The following is a 20,944-nucleotide window of genomic DNA, read 5'->3' as shown; positions in this document are numbered from 1 at the left end:
CAAAGCTTTGCGCCGCACACCGTCTTACTCTTGTTGGGATTTGCAACCATCGCTAATCCTTCTTATGCGTTTGCTGGTCGATTGAAGGCGAGGGAGCAGTTTAAAGCTGGGAAGCTTTGATTAAAAATGGCCAAGTTGGGATGGAAAAAGGGAGAACGAGACAACATTGTTTGGATTTGAAGACAGTTTGTGGTAAAAAAAAAAAAGATGTTCAAACAATGCTGATGGTTTTTATCTTAAGATATTTTATTAATATTTTCAGTCGACGGTATCAGCCGAAAACAAACAATGTAAATGAAAACCATGGCAGGGCAACAGTACACAAGAGATTGAATGGAACGAGATGATTTCAGGAGGAATGGAGGTGGAAAAACCATTTATCAGTTCCATCATCGATTATAAATGCAATCAATTCAAATACACCTGTCTGCAGTTTTCTTTTGCTATATATATTTATCATATTTAATGCAAAGTTGAAAAAGCAAGGAGCATGGAGGACGGGGAGGCACTGAGGCCAGGGTGAAGGTTGAGGGGGCATCAATCAATCAATCAATCAATCACTTTCTGTGGAGACGGGGTTCGGGCGTTGCAAGCCAGCCACCGTATGGATGTGGAGGTCAGAGACGGTTTGAAGGAGGAAGAGAGAGTCTGAGGAGGGAGAGCTGGAGCTTTTTCATATTGGGAGTAGGAGGAAAGCACAGGTTCGAAGAAAAGAGGGGAGCTGCTGCGTGCTGACGGTGAACTCGTCATTCTTTGTCACTTTGATGGAGGAAGGGGAGGAGGACGGGGAGTTTAGGAAATGGCTGGCAGGATGAGGGAGGGGTGGGTGTCCGGCACATGCACCTGATATACGTTGCCACTCAGTGGATGTGGTCTCAGGAGAGAAGAGGGCGGGGCAGGCAGAGAAAACCATGATATGCAAGAGGAGAGGAGGAGGAGGAGGAGGAGGAGGCGGAGGCGGAGTCACAGGATGGGCTCCCTGCACAGGACGATTTCCAGCTCGGTGCGGTAGAGCTTCCCTCCGTCGGAGAGGCTCATGATGCTCTCCTTGTAGCCCGTCAGGTTCTTCAGGTCCACCTCCTTCAACGAGAGACAAGGGCGGATGATTGACTGAGTATAAGGCCAGGGAGGCACCGGTCCAACTACTCTGAGCAAGTTTTAATCAACGTTTTACCTGACATATTTAACGAAAAAATACGAGAAATGTTTCTCGGTGGCATTAGTCTGCTTGTGATCGACTACAGAGATAAAATGATATCACTGCAAAGCAGAATTCAACTTTTTTTTTAACTCCTAAAATAATTTTAATATTTAAAATTAAGAAATATAAATTATGTAGCTTTTATTTTTTGTTTATTACAGTAGTAAATTTCTTTTTTTTAGGCTTTTGTGGCTGACTTCATCAATAACGTTTGAAATGTATTTTTGCTGAAATTGTTCATTAAGCCTTAACTCTGGCCCAACTATTTCAGAAGTCACACAACATCAACTGGAGCGTCCCGGAGACTGAATCCTATTACCCTCATAAACACATCCTGGATAAAGATTTTTTTTTATATTTAAATCTTCAATCGTTCTCGGAGGATCAGCAAAGCTTTTAATCCCAGAAGCGGAGTCGTACAAACGCACACGGATTGACTGATAAACACGCCGTCACCGTCAGCCATGATGAGGGACGCTTCATCCTCGTCTCACCTTCTTGTGTTTCTGGTAGAGGTCTCGTAGCAGAGCTTCCAACTCCTGCTCGTCGATGTAGCCGTTCCCGTCCTGTGAAGAACATACAGAAGTTCACAAGTTTCCATAACATATGCCAGCGTCTCATAAAATTTCAAAAAGTAGGTGAGCTCAGTGAGTAGCTGCAAGTAGAAGTTATGTCCATTAGAATAGTTAGAATTCTGCCCAAAATCACTGATACTATCAGTCGTTAACTTTATAACCTCTCTATAACCTAGACATGGACTTTAGCATAAGTTAGTCCACAGACAGTTCCACCACAGCATTACATATTACCTTGTGAAATCTCTGCATCTGCCGATAAAATCGGAGTATTTATATTATCTTGATACACACCAGGAGAGATTTGATGTTCTCTGTAAATTGGAAACACGATGTGCTTCTGCAGTCAGGCAATTAAAGGGAGTAAAAACAGTTTTACTCATCTTGCTCGACAATAACAGTACAATAACCATCTAGCAACAGATGCCTAATTTGGTTGATTCTCATCAAATCCCTCTAAATTGTCGACTTTTTTACTGGAGTTTAAATACTGAGCATTTCGGTCCCTGCTCCGCTGCTTGGGTTCATTCAGTTTTTAAAGGCAGTATTAATGAATGTCGAGCCAGAAAGACCTCCCATTCATAACTCTGTGCAGGGACTGAGCTGCAGAGTCAATATGAAGCCTCTTTCCTAATTAATGAGTTTCGTCTCATGGTGGTATTTAGAGTCTGAGGCCAGAAAATAAGTCCAAATCATTGGAAATGTTCCCCTGGCAAGTCGCACTAAAGTATGTTGTGTTCATGTAGGCTCGGTCTCTCGACGCCTTCGGCGTTTAGTGTCTCTGCCAGTATTTTTTCAGTGTTGGGAGACGCTCTTTGATGTGCACAGAGTGGGACTGAAGTGTCCTAGATCCTGGGAATAAAGGGTGAATTCTATTTATTTTCCTCTTTCAGGATGAAAGATCGGACTGTGTGCGGAGCTGAGGAAAAAAACGAGAGCGACGTCAGGTATCGGTCGAGCTCTTCCTCGCGTGTGCCATCTTGCATTTCAGTCATTTCTGGAGACCTCACGTGAATTTTAGAAGCCGAAAACACCGAGAGCCATGTCAGCGTCCGGCTGACCCGCCCCGCCCTGCCATCTCTCAGCTGCAGGGTCGAGCTCAGGACGAAACGACGGAGCTAATTCCACACATAGATGGCGACGCTCCACTCGCACAGGGCGTCTGCATGAACGTGCTGCAGCGGGTTCATCTATAATTGAGTATTCAATCCTGTCCTCTGCCAGTGAGTTAAAGAGGAGAAGCCTTCATTTCTCGCCAACACCAGCAACGCACGCAACCCCGCCTCCGCCGCCGTCACGCTGCCGCCATGGCTGACTGCTCCCCGCTCACTTCCTGCTGCTGTCAAACTGTGCGGCAAAAAGACTGTGAATCAACTAAGGCCTGGACAGGAGCAAGAAGTCAAAACAAGATAAGATGAAATTCTAAGCTTTAGCGTTCATTACTGAACTGAAGTAGTTTGTCAAACATTCCGGGAAAAACATCAGCTGATTTAAGGGAAAGTTGATGCTCATGTATTTAAGTGAAAGTTTAAGACATGGCAAAATCCAAATGGATCTGATGCTAAGCTGTTCATTCACTAAAATATTTTTGCAGTAATTTTGCAGCTATATACTTACTGATACTGTGACACAAATTACTGTACCTTCCAGATTATAAGGTGCACTTTTAAGTAGCTCATTTGAAATTGTCACAAAAAAAGAGACATTTATAAGTCACACTGCTGTAAAACACATTTATTTTCATGTGCCTAGATGTATCTGCTGTAAATATCAGATTTCTGTGCTTTTAGCCCATGATTGGTCATTTTAGTTTTCTACTGCATGGTAAGGGTATATCTGCCGTTCTCCACTATCTCATAAGTATCGTATACACTCTGAACTCTTCCTGTCGCTCTGTTTCTGCTGCACACTTGATCATTATTTGTTTGAATGCTGTTGTAGCCTTTGTTTATGGTGACATTTCTCCTAGTATTTTCAGTCTATGGAGGTTTTTCTTTGGTGCTGTAGCAGCTTTCTGCTGTCATTCAGTGACATCTAGTGGTTCCAGACGATATGAGCCTTTATATTTTGAGAGATGATCCATCCACAACGTTACCCTGGACGACCCTGGACCCTGTTTGATGATGTGCCGGGCCACATCAAGCTGCAGTGTTTGTTTCCCGTAAAGTTACTGAGACTAAAGCGCACACAAACTATCATAAAGAAGAAAAATGGCGAAGCAGATGTTCTGTCTCATCTGCCGCTCTGCTCTCTTCCACGGAGTCTCGTATCGTTTCTCGCGGTCCCTCCTCTCCAATCTGCAGCTAATGTGGAAAATATGGCCATTAGCCTAATCACCCTGAGCTGTTTACTACCAGAGGGATGTGCCAAGCCTGACTCATTTTCCTGAACAGGCAGGGTACAAACACTAAATTTGCATAGTCATGGTTTTTGGTTTGTTGGTTTTTTTTTAAACAAAAGAAATTCCTTTCTAATGCAAAACAATAAAAGTAAAAGGTACAACAGCTGGCGGCTGTTTAAAAAGTGTACGATTACTCAGACCCTCAGCAAAAGCCTGTAAATGGTATAAATGAGTATAATCTATTGTAAACTACATAAGTCGTTAACAATCAATACTTTTCTCGAGTGGTAAGAAAGTGGTATATTAGAAATAACGGTGTTATTTATGCTTTCTATGCTTGAGTTTGGCAGCCTTAATTTACACTTTACCATTGATTTAGTTTTGTTGAGTCTCCTGGTGAGATGGCATTGTGCCAGGTTAGCTGGTTACAGTTGACCAGAATATTTCATGATTAAAGATGAAATAAACCACTGAAAAAAATATACTGACAAAGGCAGAGGAGTGAAATCAAGGCCAGTTTCAGTAGTTTCAGAGTGTTTGGGACACAAAAAGTTTTTTTTTTTGTTTTTTTTTTCCTGAGGACTGAAATGTCACCTACCTTATCGTAGAAGGTGAAGATTTCATTGAACTGCTCGGAGGTCAGCTTGACGCCCTGCAAAAAGTTTGGGTTCCGATTATGAGGCCATATGGTGCCAACGGAGCTTAACATCCCTCAAGTCTGAGATGTATGCAGACAGACTTTGGAGTGAATTTATTTGAGAAAAACTGTGATTTGGACCAACTGTTCTGTGTTTGTTTCCTACCTGGAATTTGAGGAGGAAATTCTCCTGAACGGGCAGAAGCCTGGAGGACAGAGGGAATTCATTAGCGGACACAATCGGCGGGTAAATTATTCATACGAATCGACAATGACTGAACGTCGGCTGCCAATGCGCTTCGGTGCTCGTACAGTGAGCGGAAAGCAGGTGAAATCGCGCTTTACCTCGCCATCTCCGACAAGCCCAGCTTCCCGTCCCCGTTCAGATCAAACATCCGGAGCTACAAAGCAGAGCAGAGACAAACAAGAGGCTGAAAGGGAAGTTTTTTATAGGCACGCGCTGTCAAAATGAAGGCGAGCGAAGTCCCACGAGCTCCTCAGACCGAGAGATCGAACATAACATTTTTCTGTCTTTATTGCACCGCCACATCTTTTGAATACTCACAGACTCCTAGCAGAGGGCTAGTAAAGGGAGCGTCCGTAAACTTTCTCTCTGACGGTGGCTTTGTACAGAATGCTAAAGGATAAAGCACTGAGACTGATGGTGTGAGGAAAGAATATAACAGAATCTAAAATGAGTAAGAAGACTTGGCTTTCGTCTGTTGATCTTGCATGATTGAGACCGTCACCAAGATCTGCTGTGGTGAAAGTCATCAAGCCGAAGGGGCAGTATGTGGACCAGAGAGGGGTTTATTTGTCCCACCACCAACATGTGGATGCTTTTAACCAACATGGCTTCTCCCTGTTAGTTTCTCTGAAAAACATACAGCTAAAGGCTAAAACTGTGGCTCACTTTATTAAAACACACAATTTTATTCCTGAATTTGTTGTAGATTAAATCGAGATGAATTACAGTCTGACAGACTCACACCTTTCATTTTAATGAGACCCATGCTCTCATACTTTGCAGCTCATTACCAATTTCCACATATTAATAAATTATTGGTTCCACAGGTAATTTTAGGACGATGATCAATTCAAGCACATCTGAACCAGGTGTCGATTACAATTACTTTGCTATACTCTTTATTTTCTATAAGCGAAAAAGCTTCAATCAAAGGTGCGAGTGGAATGAAGTAAGACTTTGAGATAGAAATGCCTGAAGCAAATGCTCAACCAGCAGCATCTAATTCTTACACCTAGAAACCCGTGCTGCTGGTTTTTCCGACTGTAAACATCTGGATGTGGACGTTAACTTTATGAATGAGTGCCGAAGAAACAGTTTGAGGAAATCAGGTCAATTCATCTTAGGGGCTTGGAGGGCAGAAGCAGCTGTGAGCACATCTGGGCTCCAAGCCCCGCGACCTGCAGGACACGACGGCGCTGGAGCGCGCCGCGGCCACGACTAACAGCTTTCAATCCAAACGCATTGAGTTATTCTCCTCAATGAATTCACGCTCTCAAGGTCTTTATTTTCACACACGAATCGAAGCCTGATAGAAAAGTAGTGTTAAATTTGAGTAATTTCTCCCCTTTTTTTTTGTTTGTTTAGCACTTAAAAGCCCATCTGGTTAATAAATGCTATTACACCACACATACGGTGTATTTTATTGAATGTTTTGGAGCGTGTGTGTGAGTGCATGAGTCTTACTATGGTCTGCGTATACTCCGTCAGCTTCTGATCATCGTAGCATCTGTTAGCCTTCTGCAGCAGGTCTGACAGAAAGCCCTGAGGACAGAGACGCACACAGAGTAGAAAAAAAAAGGAAATAGCTCCGCATGATTATGAATTTTGCATGACACGAACACGCAGAGTTCAGCCTGTGACTTATATGTAAAATATCAAGTTCAAGCTCCAGAACTTCCTTCACCGCTGGTCATTTTTATAGCTGTATTCACATTCTGGATATTTGAAGAAAATGTAAATATATTCTAAAACTGCAAATTCTACAATCTCCAAATGTTTTAGAATTTATCTAGAACTCTTCAGTACTCAAATGTTTTTTTTTTTTTTTTTTAAGGAATCTTTTCGTTTTAAAAATGTCAAAAATCAAGAATCCCAACGTGATCTAAAACCCTGATGGATCTTCAGTTGCCTCAAATTCCATATATTTACAACAGTCCTGTGTTGAAAAACCATTACTGTGTTAATCTACAACTCTCTGAAGGAATTTTGGAAAATGGCTTTCATGTGTTCTATAACTTTCATAAACCAAGAGCCATCACCTCTACTAGCATTCTGAAGAATCGAGAACCCTTCCATGTTTTAGAATTTAAGTGCATTGAGAGGTCTCACGTGTTTCGGAACACAACAAGAACTCTTCCAAATTTCAGAACTGTTGTAAATCAGAAACTCTCCCATGTTGGACATAATGAGAACTCCAATTCTGTTGAAATGAGAATGTTCATAAATGTATGATCTAACTCCATCAAGCTTTTGAAAGTCCTCACATGTATAGGAAAACATGGAAACCTTCCCTGATCAAGGTTCAAGAACAATCTTGCTTTTCGAAACACAATTTTAGACGGTCCTAAATATAGCCATGACTAAAGCTGAATAGTGGCAACAGTTTTACTGCTCTACATTGAAGTAAATAGTAAAATTCAACCATCGCAGTAGTCGTGGTTCACTTGCAGGCTACATAACATAAAGCAGTATTTTCCACGTCTGCTCACAGCGACACAGTGAGACGCATGTCTGCTGTCTGAGATCTCATCTGTATTTTTCTAAAGCCCTGGAAAAGGCACACCTGAGGAGCTCATCTGCACCTGGTCAGCTGGATGAAAAGGAATTCCCACATGCAGCCTAATGTGTTGCTGCGCAACGTGCAGCCGCTGACCCCGTCCAGGCTCAGCTCCCCTGTGGAGCGTTTCCTTTTATATAATTAGATGAGGCTTCCATGAGGTGTTGAGGTGAAAAAGGTTTTTCTTTCTGTTTTTTAGATAGAGTCTCACTAAAAAGGACAGCTATTCTCAAGAGGCTGCACTTTAACTCTCTGAAGCCGGAGCTGCAACATGATGTGACGGCAGCGTATATTTTAATATAAGTTTAGCTTCGCTGTGAAGACACTTAAATTCGAAATATGCTTATGGTTGTTCTTGCAAAGCGAAAAAAAAATGTCATTGTAACCTTTTGTAGAACCAACATCCCTGGATGCTGTCATGCCCATGTATTTCAATAACTGCCCCCTCTAGTGGCCATTGAAATTATGACAGTGAGAATGGAGGAAATGATGGTGTGGGGTTACACATTTGGAATCTACGATACAAACCAGAAATTATCATTTTAGCAAGATTCACCTCAGCCAAACAAAAAGCCAGGCATTACGAATGTGGGGTTATTTATCACTTCAGAGTGATTCTGCATTCAAACCTGGCATGAAGTTATTTCAAATTTTTAAGTAGCAGTACTCGTAGCATCCCTGCAAAACTCAAAATGATAAAAAAAAAACAATCTATTTAGTTGACTTAGAAGTGTCAAAATTCTATATTTTAACTTTTACAAGACTGTGATAAATAGATTTGTATTTTAACTGTAAAGCAAGAGAATGCATTGTGTTAGTATCACATCTGAAAAAATGTCCCCAATCAATAATACAAAAAAACCCCAAACAATTTAATTGAATTTAAAATACTCAGCTAGTAGTGCAGCTTTATATTTAAGTTGCACATGCTCAAACAACTCCATATTATAAACTAATAAGTATATGCCAGATGTAAAATGACATTTTTACATTTTAAAACATGGCTATAATTAAACAAAAACAAAAACAAAACAAAAAAACATAGAAGATGAATGATCTTGGTTTTTCATGCTTTATTGGTGCAAACAACATAGAGTGGGTCATCAAGGACATACACAGACAAATATGCATGCAAATGTAGACATTTTCTAGATTTTGGTTTGCAGCACATGCTCCCTGACAGACAATCCTACAGTAAATCCACTGAAGATAACGTGTAAACTTTTACTTTACATTTGTGTTTATGTGTAGGATTGTGAGTTTGGAGGGGGGGAAGAGAAGAAAAAACATAAAATAAGTATGAGAACGTAATCAGATAAATAAACAAAGCAAATGTGCGAAATTTAGGAAGATGAAATGTTAATGGAAAACGAGTGAAAAGTGACTGATTCCAGAGCGACACTTGTTTACCTTCAGCTCGTTTGCTTCGATGTAGCCACTGCGGTCTGTATCGTATCGCCGCCATGCCTGAAAGGAATCAGCATAACAAAAGGAAATATTGGATTCAAAGTATTTTCTCAGCACTGATGCACAAAGAAGCTCCTCTCCAGAGTGATTTACACCCCATCTTCACCCCCCCCCCCCCCCCCCACCCCACCACCACCACCACCACCCATCCTAACATAAATCCTCTTGGATCGACTCCCCACTCGCTCTTCAACTGTCTACAGGGATTGATTTTTTTTTTTTTTTTTTTCTGGTGCGGAGCAGAAATCGTTCTGGAGGGGACGACCACAAAAGCCCGGACCGTCTCCGTAATCACTCGCCTTTCAATACAATCCCGTTCGCCCACATACGAGGCAGAGAGGGGGCAACGAGAGGGACGGGGGAGGCAGAGAAAGTCATTTTAATGAATGTTTTAATCTAGCAGCTGTCCCTGTCCAAACCAAAGAAGGGCTCCTTATCAAAGATGGATGGTCTTCCCCTTTCTCCTCCTCCTCCTCCTCCTCTTCCTCCTCTGGGCTGTGCAGAGAGGAGCCACAGTGCTGTTATCCATTATATATGACTCTGAAAATAGAAGGTTCTGCTCCCTCTTTCTAACCCTTTAGAAACCTCTCTGCCCACTTCCTCCACCCCCTTCAACAAAGACTGATTAACCCCCCCTCCCCACGTTGTTTTATGTTCTCAAACTTTCCATCGACATTTCATTTACGCTGCCGCTTTCTCTCTTTCGCCCTTCCTCTCCTTCTCCCATCCCTCTCTCATTCCCCCTCCTCTCATTTCATTATTCCTTCCCAGTGTGACACAGAAGACGAGGACCGCCTCTTCCCCGCTCTGTAATTGGTTTGTAATTGGCTCCATTCTTTCTGTGCAGCAGATCTTACACAGAATCTGCCTTTTTTTTTTTTTCTTTTTTCCACCCCTCTCTTATCTTCAGGAGGCATTTTGTGGAATAAATGATTTCTTCTTTCTATTACCTTTCAATGTATTTCTGGTTCTCTCTGCAGAAAGTTTTTTTTTTCTTCCTCCTTCAATCATTCATGCATAAAAATTCAGAGTGCAACCCAGACTTCTAGGTTTTTTATGTTAATGTAAAAAAACGTTTCCTAAACTGAAAACTTGGCAGCTTCATAGCTATAAAACTGAAGAGATGCTCATCTTTGTGTGAGGTTTTGGAACTATCGCTCATTTTTAATATTTCCTGTGTCCTGTGTTTTAACATATTTATGATGATTTAGGTGCTTTTTATGTTAAAGTTGCTTCTTTCACATACATTACTGAAACTCTCAAAGCTTACAATTTGTCCCTCAGTCTGGTTTATGTCTTAACTGCATGTCTTCTGCTTCAGTTTGCCTTCATTGACCCACCACATCAAAAAACGTGTGACGTTAAATAATGCCACTGAATTGCACAAAGATGTAACTTTAAGTGTGTGTCACCATGTTTGTCCTGTGATGGACTGGTGACCCCTGCAGGCTGTAACCTTTGAACTCCAGTATCCACAACCCCGAGTAGCAAAGCAAAAGATGAACGGTTGAGGTTTCTGATCGGATCATTCAGATTATTTAACTGCTTCTTGTCTTGTTGTCTTGTTGTGTAAAAATATGAAAGTATATTGATTCATCAATCAGTGTGAATTACAGAAGCTGCTGCTTTTATCAAAAGCTGCAAATAGAGGCTTGAACTACAAAGCTGGTCTGTTACTGAGAGAATATTCTATTTAATTCTCAGCTGGAGTTTCATTACATGATCACGTTACTGTGTGCAGTGTTATCTGAGAAGATTCTCATGAAGCTATTTCTATATTTCCCCTTGTTTCTGGAATATAGCTTGCACTTTTAATGTATTTTTCTGGTCATGTGGTTTATACATGATTTTTTTTATTAAAAAAACTGATCTATGTCTACACTTCAGCTTTTGAGTCTTGTGATAAATACTAGCCTGCATCTATGCAAATTTTCATAAAGGTTGTAGCAGCATTCTGCTGTCATACAGTGACATCTAGTGGTCTCAGATGGTATGTACCAATGTATTTTGATAAGTAATTCATGTTTTTACACAAGTCACATGACTTATAGTCCAGAAAATATGATTTGAATAAGGATATTACTGCTGATTGTTGTCCCAGTTGACTTGGCCAAGGTATTTGGACTTTTAATCCTCACATCATTACATTATCCAAAATTACACGGAGAGTCAAAGAAATAATGTTTGTGCGACTGAACCATCTGCAGGTTTTCTACATTCAATCTGAAGACTCGATCTTTAGCCCTTTCTTCCATTAGAGCCGCACAATGTATTATTGACATGCATATTATACCTGACCCGTATTAAATTACACTTCTATTCTCTGCAAATTCAAAATGACTGAATTTTGAATAGAAAATAAAAGAGAAAATCGGGATTCATTCAGAAAAATTGTCATTTACTAACACAAGGTATATAATCAACTGATACGGACAGAATGCTATAATTTGTATAGACAAACCCTGAGACAAACATTATTATTATTTATTTCTACAGGCTGTCATTCACGAAGAATAAATCCATGAAATGATCTGGTGAGTCAGAATAAGAACATGAAGGCAGAACACAGCTGACTGACTCTGGTCTGCAGCGTCTGGCAGCGTTTTAAATTCGATAGGCACAAAAAGCCCAAGAAAAGAAAATACTGAATGATCAAATTGTGACGAGGAGCAGCGGCAGATCTGCAATTTAAAAAAAAAAAGCATTGAGAAAAGCACTCACCGCCATGAACTCAGTGCTGGAGCTGACAAACTGTCTGAAGCAGAGCAGGAAGTTCTCTTCAGTTGGGAGAATCTGGGCCAGCTGGAGAGAAAAGCCACAGGGAAACGGGAGGTGAGACCATAAGATGGTGGCGTTTGGGGAGCTTTTTGTCTGCAAAGCTTCAAATGGGCAGCTCACGCATGAATAATAGAGAGCTGGAAGCTCAGAGGGTGGCTTTTCCTAACTTATTAAAAATAGCATCTTTGAGAGCTCGAAGACTTTGTGCCTTTGTGTTAACGCAAGTATCTGAACATAAAGCTTATTTACAGCTTTTCCAATCCAACAGTGGCTCATCGATATTACGCTGGCTTCGCTCCTCACATCCTTTTCAAATCACACGCTGGAATCAGTAAAATTGTGGAAAAGCAATATCCCAGACTGACGCTCCAGAGAGATCATCTTGTAGACCGCGTTTATGCAATCGATCCGAGTATCGAGCGGGACTCTGAAGCATCTCAATTGCAATGTTATTTTTAGCTCTTGCAAAGGATCTTAGGTTTCTTTTTACAACTTTTCACGCCCTCCGCGGAGAACAGACGTCCCACACATTTCACTGCAGTTTGTTTAAGGTCTGAGCACCGCGTCCGTGACTGGTTTAAAAGTTCTGAGCCAGGGATCAATAAACCCAAACACTCAGATGTTGACTGGACAGAAGAGACGGTTGTATTTAGTTAGACCACCCTTTTTAAACTCTCTGTTTTGAACGTTTTTTGAAGGAATTGTGCAGGAAGGTTGTTGAAGGTTGTTTACTCCGAGGACTCCTCAGTCATCTTTAATTGTAAGATGAAACTTGATAATATGGTTGGATCAATATATTCTGCTGCAAATTAATTACTTTAGCATTTTTAAGAACACAAACCAAGTTAATAGTGTCCATAATTGATTTGAAACACCAGAACCAAATTGCACATTTCCTCGTATCTTACCTCTGACATCTCAATCCGTCCATCTTTGTTCTTGTCGAACTTCTGCATGAACTCCTTCATGTTTTCTCTGAATGTGGGGTTTGTTGGGTCCTGGAAGAAACACGCAGTGAGTGGAAGCTGAAGGCGAATTAATGAGCGGTGACTTTCACCCTCCTGCCGTTGAACTCACCACCCCGGCTCCTCTCCGGGAAATCTCCAGCTCCCTGAAGAAGTTCTCCAGCTCCTTCCCCTCGATGTAGCCATTACCTGGGACAGAGGATAACCGCATGTTACTGCTACATACCGCAGGGGTGTTTTTTTTCTTTTCTTTTTCAGGCTTCTGTTTGAAGTGTTGCTGACATGCAAAAGCCTCTCCGGTGCAGATGTGGTCACAGTGTCACAGTGTCAAACAGCGGGACTCAGTTTTAGCCCGGTATCGATTCAAACATGAGCCCTTTACCAGTAACTGTCTTCCTTCCCCTCTAATAGATTACACTATTGACTGAGACCATGCAAACTGATCACTCCTCACCGACTGTGTCTTTGTCGAACTGTACGCCAGGAGAGGCTATTTATAGGAAAGACTTTTTCTTGAATTTTCAAGGTGATGATCCAGGAGACGCTTCTTTTATTCCACTTACATCAATACTGCCTTCATGGAGACGTCAGCTATTAAGACGACTCAATCCAGATAATAGTAGTGATGATTAAAGAAAGTCATGAAACTTGTCTCCAGTTTGGTTTTTCCAGATGCATCCAGGTCTCTCATTTCAGAGTGAGAACTTCCTGGGTTTGAGTCCCAATCCGCATGTTCTTCCTGAGACAGTGAAGGTTTTCTACAATTATTCCTTAAACAGATCAAAAGCATACATTTGAGGTAAATTGGTGGCTTTTGGTGTGATTTAGATGTAACCAGTTTTCATTAAGAATTACTTTTGTTTTTAAGCAGCGGTGTCAAACTCAGGCTGAGCACTGTCACCTCACTAGAGGGGCCACTTCAGTGTTCGAAAGCATAATCATTTCTATATATGTGGTCTTTTGTCTTCAAGTAATATGAACTAGCAAAACGCATGTCGAAATCTTTTACTTATTCATTAAATAGACATTGAAACAAATCAATTACACTATTGAAATATCTCTGAAACCCCTTCATGCAGTTTGGATGGCATCTTAACCATCTTCTCATCTCATCAGTTATTCCTCAATTGGGGGCGTCAATCAGGTACTTTCTGCATTTTCTCTTGATAAATTTACCCCATTGTGCTATAAGTGTTATCTCTTCCGTTTTAGAGAGATTTTAATCTTCTTTCGGTGTTTTCTTGCCCTGGCTGCAGCGACTCAGAGGACGAACGGGCGCTTCACCCAGGTACCGTGTGAGCCCACGCCAGCTTTCTATCAGCAGCCACCGCTCGCAACTGCTGGACAGATGGTTCCAAACGATGTGACTGGCTGCTTCAATAAAACCCTGGAAGGCAGCGCCGCCTCATTAAACACTAACAAAGATTATCATGCCATCCACTTCCTCTCCTCCCGCTCTAACTCGCCGCCTCTCTCTGTCATCTTTGATCTAGACTCCTTCCCTCCATCCCGTTCCCTTAGCGTCTTTGTTCTGTCCGTGGAAGTTTGCACACACACACACACACACACACACACACACACACACACACACACACACACACACGAGCACGTACGCTTTTCCTTTAGTGATGTTATCAAAAGTCATGAATAGAAGCTCTGCTAATTCAATAAGTGGGGCAGCGAAATGCCTCGCTGCTGTAGAGCCTGCCTCCTGTGGGTCTTATTGACATTTAGCACTCCGGAGAGAAACGGCCTGCTTGATAATTAATCAGGGTAAGATGTGATTAACTACAAGGCGAAAGGCATAAAATGACAGTAAAAATAGATTCGCGAATAGATTATTTTCTGCAGTGCTGTCATCCGTTCGATAAACACAGCCGCTGATCCGTGCGTCGGACCGTATTTGTGAAGGAGGCGTCTGCTTGTGGTCGCCAGCGCATTCATTCAAAACCTGGAATCATCCCATAAGTTACGCTGTCGTTTCTGTCAGTGGTTTTTTTTTACAGGGTGGGATGGGCGTCCCCTCGGGGAGAGAAAAACGTGGAAATCAAATGGCCTTTTCCCAACATGCTTTTATTTTTAAACCTTTTCCCAGAATGCTTCGCTTTAACAAAAACACGATAGCAAAACTACTACTTTTATGAACGATCTTATTGTAAGCTTAAAGGTGCTGTAGGCAGGATTACCTTCGCAAGACGGCGATTTGACCCATCCAAGATGGCGATTTGAAACCCGGAGTCGTGCCCACCTCGGGGTGCCGAGCGGGGCCGGCAGTGTCGCTGCCGCCTGCGCCAGCGGGTTGATTCACCTGTGACCTTTTCACGGCAGGCCTGGGGTCAAAGCCTTTTTTTTAAGAACTACAGTAGAAACAGACAGTGTCCTCCGGGGAGTTTTGATGATGTTATGTCCGATGAAGCAGGTAAATATGCGGGCCTGGGCTTCCTCGTGTGCGTTCACGAGAAATAGAGCTTTAAAGCGGCGCCCCCTCGACCAATCAGGATAGAGCCTCAGGGGCTGTTCTGATTGGTCAAAGATACCTGGAGCTGTTGAGATTCCTTTTCAGCTCAGAACAGAGACAGATGGAAACGCTGCGCCCTCGCGGTAGTGCAATTATACTACACTCCTAAAGGATTATCAATGGATACTCTAACATTTAATCCAAAGAAAACAAAAAAATTAGCATTGACTAGCAAAATCCTGCCTACAGCACCTTTAATGGAAATCAAAAAGTTTCAGTTGAAAAAAACGCGTGCCAAAGTTATTCCTCCTGCAAACTTGAAATAAAAACTTGCCTCAAATTTCTAATAAAAGTGATCAATTGAACACTGTAAAAGCTTTGTGTTGCTCATGGACCCCATAGAGGTAGAGGTGGTTCGAGCTCTTGCCTCTCTGTGATGTTCCAGTCCATTTGGAGGCCTTTTGTTCTGGGACTTTGCATGTTATCCCTTTGCATGGGTTTCCTCAAATGTAGTGTTGAGTAGTGTTGTTAATTCAGTCACTGTTGATCTAGTTTCCACATATGCAGATCAGCTAATGAATAATGTCTTTCACATTTTAGAACAGTTGGATTTTCCATATTGACTTCGAGATGGAGACCAATGTGTTTTTGAAATGTTGCAGTATGGAACCCACTAAGGGCATAAAATGACCGTAGATGTGATCATGAGTGTGTGTGGCTGTAAAGCAGTTGACTGGTTGGATCCAACAACTATTAACAATAAAATCTAATCATGTGAAAAACATTACAAAGCCTGATAAGAGAAGATGATGGAGTTTGGGATAAGGAGGACATGAAAAGGCGAACTGCTGTATGTGATGCAGTAAACAGTCCCCGCAGTAGCAGTATTCACTGTATGACAACAACATTGTGAGTTACTACCAGCAGCTCTAATTTAAAACTAATTCCAGCTCCGTCCTCCATCATTTGATTTAAATGCCGCATAGCTACTTTTACACTTCATAACGAGGTCTCCCACCAACCCGCTTTCATATACTTTGGTCTTTCTGCTCAGGCACTTAAAGCTTCCACCATTCAGCCAGATAAAAGGTTCACAAAAACCACTTTTGCCACTAACACACAAACACACACACACACACACACTCTCTGGGCACAGTTTTCTCCAGAGACGCTTTACTTTTTAGTTTGGATTCTAAAATTCAACCCTAACACAGGAAAACGCTCAAAGTGGGCAGTTGTGCAAACTAAGTGCATATTTAAAACCTATATAAAGTGCATTTGCCTTTCAAAGGAAAGTGGTGCCCTGTCTTCTCAAATGTTTTGTGTTGAGATCACAGCTGGGTTAACTCCAGAGGTGGAGATTTTGCTTAGTGTTCCGAATCTCCATATCCAGGTGAATCGGAAATAATTGACAGAAATGCTCTATAATTAGCTAAAGGGACTGCAGTTGTTTCCTCATGCAGCTTTGAAGTGAGTGAGTTGAAGAAGGCCCTGATGGAGACAGCAGAGAAAGATGAGAGGGACGCGCAGCAGATGAGCTGCATGAGACGCAATCCAGATGAGATTTGATCCCGGGCCAACAGGGGAATTTGTGGTTTCATCATCTCTCGGTGCATCGCCCCCTGTGTATTTTTATCTGCAACTCAGAGATGTTTACTCAATCTCAGCAAACAAATTAGCGGTTGTTGGGTTTTTTTTTTTCTCCCTCCCTCTCTCAGAAGACACTCCCAATAATGACTGCAGAAATCAGACCCTGCAGCCAAATCTGCGGACGCACACTGACTGCAGGTATTTGATTTGCAAAGTGGCTCGTCGCAGAGCACAATATGTAAAAAACACCTGTGAGGACTGACCTCGGCTCGGGCTGCGCGATGGGAAAAACAAGAGCCTGGGTGACAGCTCTGTCCCTGCACACCGAGAAGCTCAGCTGCTCCTGAGCGCCTCCGCCCCGCCTCACTCATTCCACCTTGATTTCCCCGTGGAACATGTTTCAACATATGTGCAAGCATCAACACAGATCATGCTGACAATTAACTCCCAGGTGTGCGTGTGTGCGTGTATGTGTATAAAACAAATAGGTGCAACACACTTGACTTGAATTGTAGATGACAGGAAAAGTGGGAATATAAAACATTTAAAGGTTTGCAGCCATTATGAATCAGACCCCTGTGTGTTTTTTTTTTTCTCTCTGAGTGTGAATGATGATGAAGTGGTTAGCACTCCTGTCTCACAGAGAGGCTATCCTCGGTGTGTTAGTCTTTTTGTTCGGTTTTCATGTTCTCCCTGTGCGTGCATGGGTTTTCCTCCACATGCTTTTTCTTTTTCTCCAAAGTCCTCCCCCATGAAAGAAAAAAAAAAAAAAAGAAAAAAGCATGCATAGTTAATTTGTGCACAGTCCACATTTGTCCAGTGATTGACTGGTGATCTATAGAAGGTGTAGCCTGGCTTTGTGCAGAGTCAGCTGGGATGGGCTCCAGCACCCTGTGACCCTGAGCTGAATAAAGTGGGGGAGAAGATGGATGGACGGATGGACGGCCACTCATCACTACCTCCGTTTGATGTCACTTCATCTCATTAAGCACAACTTAAAACATCAAATTCTGCACTTCAATTAATTTTGCAGCCTACTCAGCAATCCAGCTGCACTACATTGAAGAAATGGGTTAAAAAGTTTTTTAAAGAGATAAAAAAAAAAAAAAAAAAAAATCCCAACTGACCACTTTGGACATTTAAGCCTTTCAGCTTGCAGCATGCCCTCAATCCAATGAGGAGTCTGCAGACCAAAAGAAATGCAAATATTCATAATCAGGCTTATAAAACTTTCAGCACATCTGCAGGGAAGAAGGAACTTGTCATGTCCACACAGAGACACTGACGGACAGAGGGCGAGAGGACGAAACACCAATCAGCGTTGAGATGTAGTAAAAATGTGTTGGTGAGGGCGAAGCAGACATGCCATCAATCAATTTGCAAATTGGACTGTTACCCCTGTCACAAAGTGCACCAGCGTATCGATGCGCTTGAAAAGCCTGTTTATGATTGCGATCGGATCAATATGAGTGGCATCACTAAGAGGCAATTACTTCAAGAGAACACGCAAACTGCCAATGACTATGGATTATAGAATCCACAAAAAAAAAAAAAAAAAAAAAAAAAAAAAAAAAAAACGCGGTGAGAAACGGATGGTAATGAACACATTAACGGAAGGTGTAAACCATACATCCACGATGTGAAGAGTTGCAATCGAGATCCGTGCGTAATGCGCGCGGAGACTTGGAGAGCACCGTGCGCACTGAAGCCGGGAAGAAGACGCAGGAATGAAGACGCATCCGCGTGATTTCTGCTTCAACCGTGATTTAAAACACGATTATTAAAAATTCTCTTTCAGATAAAAGAGAGACTGATGTACAGTCCGTTGGAGTTTCGTCATTTTGTCTTTTTTCATTCAACAAACCTGAAACCAGATGCATGAATTTTTCGTTTAAAACTGATTTTGCTCCCAAAGTGCGCTATTACGCACGCTTTAACTCGAAAAACGGACAATTTCAGATAACTTTACGCATCCATAATACAGGAAAACAAAAATAAACGACATGCTTTCATTGTTTGAATAATTTCCACTGACTTTAAAATTTTCCGGACTTTCTTTTCCCCGTCAAACGATCTATTCCAACCTCTTTTTCAGTGCTGATACGGGACAAAAAAAATTTGGGGGTGAGATTTTAATAGTTTCAACTTTCATAATGGATTTTAGGATGCTCTTCACTCTTTTTTCCGTCATTTTTTTCACATCCATCTATTGACGCGCTCCATCCTGAGAGAGTTGCGTCCAAACATGCATTATTTCCTAATTTATAAGCGAAAATCAACTTTTTTTTTTTGTTTTTTTTTTTTGTAAAGAAAAAAAAAACACACGCCTACCATCAGTGTCGAAATGTTTCCAGATGTCGAGGAACTGGGACGCGGTGACTTCTGCCAGGTGCAGTTGAGGTGGCTGCTGGCATTTGTTTGCCATGGTGCTCTAGACGGATGTTTGCTGGAGGTCGGACGCCAGGAGGAATAAGAGGGAAAAAAATCCGCTGCTAACTTTTTCTTTTTTTTTTTTTTTTTCTTTCTGTGCCTCTTGTCCAAACACACCCCACACTGTGGCCCCGGCGCGCCGCCCGCCGCTTTTTAACCCCGGCGCAGGAGCTGCAGCACCGCGCCACCGGCACTAGGGGCGCACCGCCACCAACAGCATCCATCTGAGTCAGCGTCCCTGTGTGTGTGTGTGTGTGTGTGTGTGTGTGTGTGTGTGTGTGTGTGTGTGTGTGTGTGTGTGTGTGTGTGTGTGTGTGTGTGTGTGTGTGTGTGTGCAAGCTTGATGTAATTGTGTGATAGGACGTCTTGGGCACTGCAGTGGACAGACCGAGGAGCGCTGTGCACGTGCGCAAAAGATGAGAGGGATGCAGATAGAGAGCAGATTGACTGTTGTGCGGTTGCATCATCTTCCCTGACAGTCGATCCCATGTGTGTCAATGTGTTTGATCTACTACATGCATGCAACGCATGCGTAAAAAATAGTGCATGTGTCTCCCCCCCTCCACCCCACTACATCTGTGTGTATCTAAGCATGCAGCTCCCCGAGCCAGTCTGCCAGTGTGTGAGGCTTCACAGACTTAATTAGAACTCACACACTAATCACATTTCCCACACTGCCTCCAGCCAGCAGTGATTAGTCCACATAATAAATGTAAATTCTGGGAAAAAGAAGGTAGTTTCTGTGTGGGCTTTTACATTTATGACCAGTTTACTGTTAAGGGAGACAGGCGAAGCCAATAATCCATTTAGGAGAAAGAAGATGAAAAAAGGTGCTGAGATATGTATTCCTTTGACTCATTTACAACAAGAAGCGATAATTGTCAGAATGAAGTAATGAGACTGTAATGAGCAGGAGGCCAAGTATCCCTGCAAGCATGTTCTTGCTCGGAAAGAGCATTTCACATGTGGGAAAAAAAACAGTAATTCTGCTGCCTGCTCGTCCGTGTATTTGGAATTATGTGAGGAGAATAAGCCTTTAAGGGTTGACCGATAACATGAACGATGCCTCGGTTTCATTTTATTGCAGTGATCGCAGGTCCCGGGACACAAATGGTTTCAGGGACTGTGTGAAACGACTAATTGATTACTTTGAATTTAGTCTAAATTTGGATCGCTGTCTTACAACAAGTTCATGTTGACTGGTTTATATCTACAAAACTAACACTGACGTCACAAACACTGCATTACTGTGGTTAATACTCTCATCTCATAGCGAGAGTCTACCTGCCTCCCTGGAGAATACATGTTCTCCCTGGGCTTTCTCTGGTTTCCTCTCACAGTTCTAAATTGAGGGTGCACTGCCACAGTCAGCTGATGAAAAATGGCCGCCTATGGAGGATAAGTTCAGCTTAGGACGTTCTTGTCGCTCGATTTTGGTTTGCTAAAGTCTAGTTTGTAAGATTTATTTATGTTTGTCATTGAGGTTGTAAAATAACCTAAGGTCACTTGATAGATCTCTCACTACAGTTCTTTATATTGAGAGAATGGTGATGGAAGTGATGAAGTGAATAGTGATGATGGCAGTAATGGCAGTGAGACGTCGACAGCATTTCTTAGAGCTGCTAAACATGCATCTTTTTGAAAATGGCTTCCAAGGTGGAACTTTTCGGACACGCTCCAACTCCGCGAGGTGGCCAA

General features: G+C 42.2%; 1 protein-coding gene across 1 annotated transcript; it reads right to left on the bottom strand.

Moving 5' to 3' along the window:
* Nucleotides 1–229: 229 nt before the first annotated feature.
* calb2a (calbindin 2a) lies at nt 230–19,381 on the bottom strand. The gene is made up of 11 exons (XM_030096833.1): nt 19,148–19,381; nt 12,881–12,957; nt 12,712–12,801; nt 11,747–11,827; nt 8,969–9,025; nt 6,466–6,543; nt 5,100–5,155; nt 4,921–4,960; nt 4,716–4,769; nt 1,696–1,767; nt 230–1,080 (listed from the first exon to the last, which is right to left on the bottom strand). Exons 1-11 carry the CDS (start codon nt 19,239–19,241, stop codon nt 964–966), a joined length of 816 nt encoding a protein of 271 aa, XP_029952693.1. The 5' UTR covers nt 19,242–19,381; the 3' UTR covers nt 230–963.
* Between the last annotated feature and the right edge of the window lie 1,563 nt (nt 19,382–20,944).

Source organism: Salarias fasciatus, chromosome 7 (genome assembly GCF_902148845.1).
Source record: "Salarias fasciatus chromosome 7, fSalaFa1.1, whole genome shotgun sequence".
Lineage (NCBI taxonomy): Eukaryota > Metazoa > Chordata > Actinopteri > Blenniiformes > Blenniidae > Salarias > Salarias fasciatus.
The sequence above is the reverse complement of the archived record's forward strand: the minus strand, read 5'-3'. Positions and strand labels throughout refer to the sequence as shown.

Coding starts and splice junctions, on each gene's coding strand:
- calb2a (XM_030096833.1), bottom strand. CDS start 19,241: ATGGCAAACAAATGCCAGCAGCCACCTCAACTGCACCTGGCAGAAGTC. Junction 12,958..19,147: donor GAAACATTTCGACACTGATG/GTAGGCGTGTGT, acceptor CCTCTGTCCCAG/GTAATGGCTACATCGAGGGG. Junction 11,828..12,711: donor GACGGATTGAGATGTCAGAG/GTAAGATACGAG, acceptor TTTTCTCTCCAG/CTGGCCCAGATTCTCCCAAC.